This window comes from Megalops cyprinoides, chromosome 3 (genome assembly GCF_013368585.1).
Source record: "Megalops cyprinoides isolate fMegCyp1 chromosome 3, fMegCyp1.pri, whole genome shotgun sequence".
Classification (NCBI taxonomy): domain Eukaryota; kingdom Metazoa; phylum Chordata; class Actinopteri; order Elopiformes; family Megalopidae; genus Megalops; species Megalops cyprinoides.
In genome coordinates this window covers 36784828-36788834 of record NC_050585.1, presented here as the reverse complement: position 1 = coordinate 36788834, position 4007 = coordinate 36784828, and the positions used below count along the sequence as shown (strand labels likewise).

The 4007-nt window shown below is 38.3% G+C and overlaps 1 protein-coding gene across 1 annotated transcript; it reads right to left on the bottom strand.

The window, feature by feature from the left end:
* Nucleotides 1–468: 468 nt before the first annotated feature.
* On the bottom strand, nt 469–3354 carry mis18a (MIS18 kinetochore protein A). Its single transcript, XM_036523859.1, has 5 exons — nt 3132–3354; nt 2470–2536; nt 2266–2388; nt 1708–1807; nt 469–567 (listed from the first exon to the last, which is right to left on the bottom strand). The coding sequence occupies exons 1-5, from the start codon at nt 3352–3354 to the stop codon at nt 469–471; spliced, it is 612 nt and encodes a 203-aa protein (XP_036379752.1).
* Nucleotides 3355–4007: the final 653 nt, after the last annotated feature.

The following is a 4007-nucleotide window of genomic DNA, read 5'->3' as shown; positions in this document are numbered from 1 at the left end:
ATAAGCCAGTTAGCTTCGGGTGTCTAGGAAAAGAAGCTTTCGAGTTTTTTTTTTTTTGATACTGTAGCCATGTGCGGTGGTTCTTTGTAAACAAATATTCATAACCACTCATTACCCTCCATTTCATTTGTTACTGAGTAAAATCTATAGCTTCCAAAACAGTACAGTCGCATCAGCATCTATGTTTATTTGCTGACAAGAAATAGCAAGAAATAGTATGGAAACAGGCAAAAATCTCATCCAAATATAACATTTAATTATTTTTACATATTTATTTTATTTCTATACTTGATTGAAGGAAACACAACAAAACATGCATGCCAGAAGACACTGAAACGTAGCAATTAATGACAGCTTTCTCAGCATCCCGTCCCCCAAGAACAATAGCTTCTGATGCACAAGGTGAAAAATGCAAGATCCTGACACCTGTCAAGGCTGACCACTCATGTCTCCATGGTCAAAATAAGCCTATGGCTGCCAGTGCTTGTCAGAACACTGTCCTTTGTTTTGGAGTTTAGCTTCAATTTCAAAAAGCCTCTGCGCCATTGACACTGCAATAGCTTTGATCTGTAAGACACAAGGGAAGGGAGAGAGGAAACTGTTACGTCTTGTTGCTGGGTAAATGTGGAAACCAAAACAAGGGGAGAGGAGAGACAGGGCACATTAAAAATTAATAGAGTGTTCCTAAAATTTGTTTTCGAATTGTTGCAACACACAGCCAGGATTGCAAAAACAAACATGATACATATGGTAGTAAAACACATATTTAAATTTGAAGAGTTTAACTATGGACAGCTGTAACTCTGATACTGTCCAACCCAAATGGTATTCCAGCACTTTCAACTGAATTTGATGGTGTAGTCAGTGGTACCTTAAACCAACTCTCAACACCATGACAATAACACGGCATTATAATACAGATCCTCATTACAAAAAAAGAATGTATTAAAAAGGGTAATGTTAAGTAAAAGACCAACAAATATATGCTTTTCATAAAAGCAAAAATAAACATCCTGTGCAAGACAGACGACTGTAAAATTCCTATACATTGTTCATTCTATTGTTCTAGGAACTCTATTCAATCATTGCTTTATGACTGTCACGGCTGCAGCATCAGCGCCATCTGGTGTTCATTACAAATAACAACCCGTTTACACCACAGGACAGTCTCTTGAAACTTCTGTGACAATTTCTAAGTCTTATTACAATCACAAAGCACAACCAGTACTGACTGGCTGTAGTCACAATTTCTTAATTGCTCTATCTACCTACTGCCTGTTCCCCACTAATAAGCATTTTGCCATGCTTTTCATGGCTAACTGACTTGTAGTTTGATTCCCTAACTAAATTGCCATACCCCCATTTTCCAATGCACCCCATGCTTCAAGTTTAAGATCTGGTGTTTTAGACCAGAAAGTAATATATGGACACAGTACTTAACTACTTAAGAGATGCTAAGCAATTCATCAGAAATTACTTCAGAGAAAACTATTTTTGACCCTGCTGTTAAGGACTTCACACAATTTACTGACAAAATATTTATAAGAAATGATCTGTGAGCTATTTAAATTAGAGACCAGAGACTAGAGACTACTTAACTGAACAAAGAGTATGTATGGCCTTCCTAGAGATTTATAAACAAGCCCTCATTGTATTTTTAAGTCTGACAGAAAACAAGGATGAACACCCATGTATCGATAACCTCACCTTGCCAATCTGCACGTCGACATTCTCTCTGTATTCTAATGTTACGGGCTCTTCTTGTGTGTCCAGTATCATTTTCTGCTCTGAGGAGCCAAGCACATAACTGCAATGAAGACCAGAGTCAATGTTACTTACAGACCAATACTATACAAGTACAGTATCATTGTTTGTCAACAAGACTGAACCAAGATCAAATCAAATCAGGGCTGCAGCCAGACAGAGTTAGTTAATCGAGTAAGGCTTTCATTGATTTAATTTTGTGAAAGGTGTAGCTTTTTTCTTTTTCCTACAGGACAAACATAATATCCAATGATATGATGATGCACATTGTTGTGGACTTCCCAACACATCCTGAAGATACAATGACAACTTGCATGGTATTATTACTGAGCTATCCCTATAAATCTGTTAGTACACTAAAACATTGACTGCCTTATTACCCAAGAAAACAAAATCCTTATCAACGTTGCTGTTTACTAATGTACAACTGAGCAATTATTCCTAAATCAGGTCAAAACACAATCACACAATGGAAATGATAGATTAGAAAACGTCCATTACCAATCCACATTTTCAACATTTAGGCAGAATAGGGACCTCTTGTAGTCCAAGTTCTTTGGTGTGGATGTGTAAACTCTGCCCAGTGGTGAGGAACAGCCAAGACAGGACAGGTTCACAATAAGGCTGCAACAGAAAACAAAGTCTTTTGCTGCATCAATCATGATTATTGGAGGGGACAAAAGTTATAAATTAATGTTCTCATACCAGCCTAATTCCTTGCGGGTCCGGGAAACAAAGGGTTCTTTGCCAACAACAACATTGTCAGTGGTACCTAAAAAAATAAAAATGGTAACAACAACAGCATGTCACTTCAATACATCAATGAAATGCAAACCCTCAACACTCCATACATTAATCCTACATTTTATATGCCTTGCACGCTGCGTTACATATCTTATTTTTTTCAAATTGATGGCTACTTAAGGAACTCGCTAAAGATCAGCTAAAGAACAACTTTCAGGTTACAATCCAGTTTCGTTAAATACACCACAGCCACTCAAAATGTTATACTTATCTGGCTTGTAACAACTGATTCAGATAATTCTTTTCGTTCCTAGGATAAAGCCGGATAGCCAGCTAACGTAGATGCGAGATAATTTTTCCGGTTATATAACATCACCTAGTTAGCTGTACCATTACATTACATTCACTTAGCACACGCTCTTATCTAGAGCGAGTTCCAGCACAGTATACACATTAAGTGTATCCACGTTGAACGAGCAATACCAATACTAATATTAGCAGAGCAGTATCTCCAAACGTTAACTATCATAATACATAACTTAAGACAAGGTTCGTTTAGGTTCAGCGAAACAATATGGCGCATCCAGTTAGCAAACTGACTGGCTATAGTTAACGTTACCTACGTTTTAGCAGTATCTGGTTGTCCTCTTCTTCACTCCCTACCCAAGACAGCGAGTCACCTACGGGGAGATGACAGCGACCGCACTGAAATACTGCAGGCGGTTCTGTATCCTCTTCAACCTGTTTAGAATTAAATTCTTTCAGCCCCAGATAAGAGCTCTCATCTGTTCCACTTTCCGTTATAAACGTTAAATTTCTCAAACACGGCTTCCCATTCCCCGCCATTGCTTTTCTAGATTCAAAACAGCGCGCGGCGTTCTCCAGCCGGAAATACGTCACAGTAAAAGGACAGTATTCTGTCAATACCGGAACTCTTTATACACGATGCTGTAAACTTCAATCGGATCTTCTTTTAGAGAATTGGCAGGAACGCAGAATGTGCGATCTTAGTAGTGATAAAAAATCATGAAAACGGCCGCTGTTCGTCTCAGCAATGCCACTGTTGAGGTTTCGCAGCCAAGGCCGTATTGTGTAGATATGAGATGACCACAAAGACACGAAGACCTAGCTAGTTGCAATATTCCTACATGTTTACCCTCACCCCCAATGAACTTTTTTTTTTTTTTTTTTTTTTAGCATTTTCACTCAGCTTTAAAAATCCTCTAATTACAGCGATCCAATATAGAGTAGACTTTAAAATATCAGTTGTAATTATATGCGTGATTAGGTCTGTACAAATAACACCAATTTCCACCTATGTGCAGTCACTTTAGTGTTAATGAAAACAATTATATTCCCCCTCATTTTAACCAGCTGCAAAAGCTGTGCCATTTACCGTTAGCTAGTTAGCGATGTTACGGTATATCATAACGCCCATCTGCACCTCACGCGTCTACTTATGTGGATTTTTCCTCATCTAAGAAGTCTCGGCGCCACCA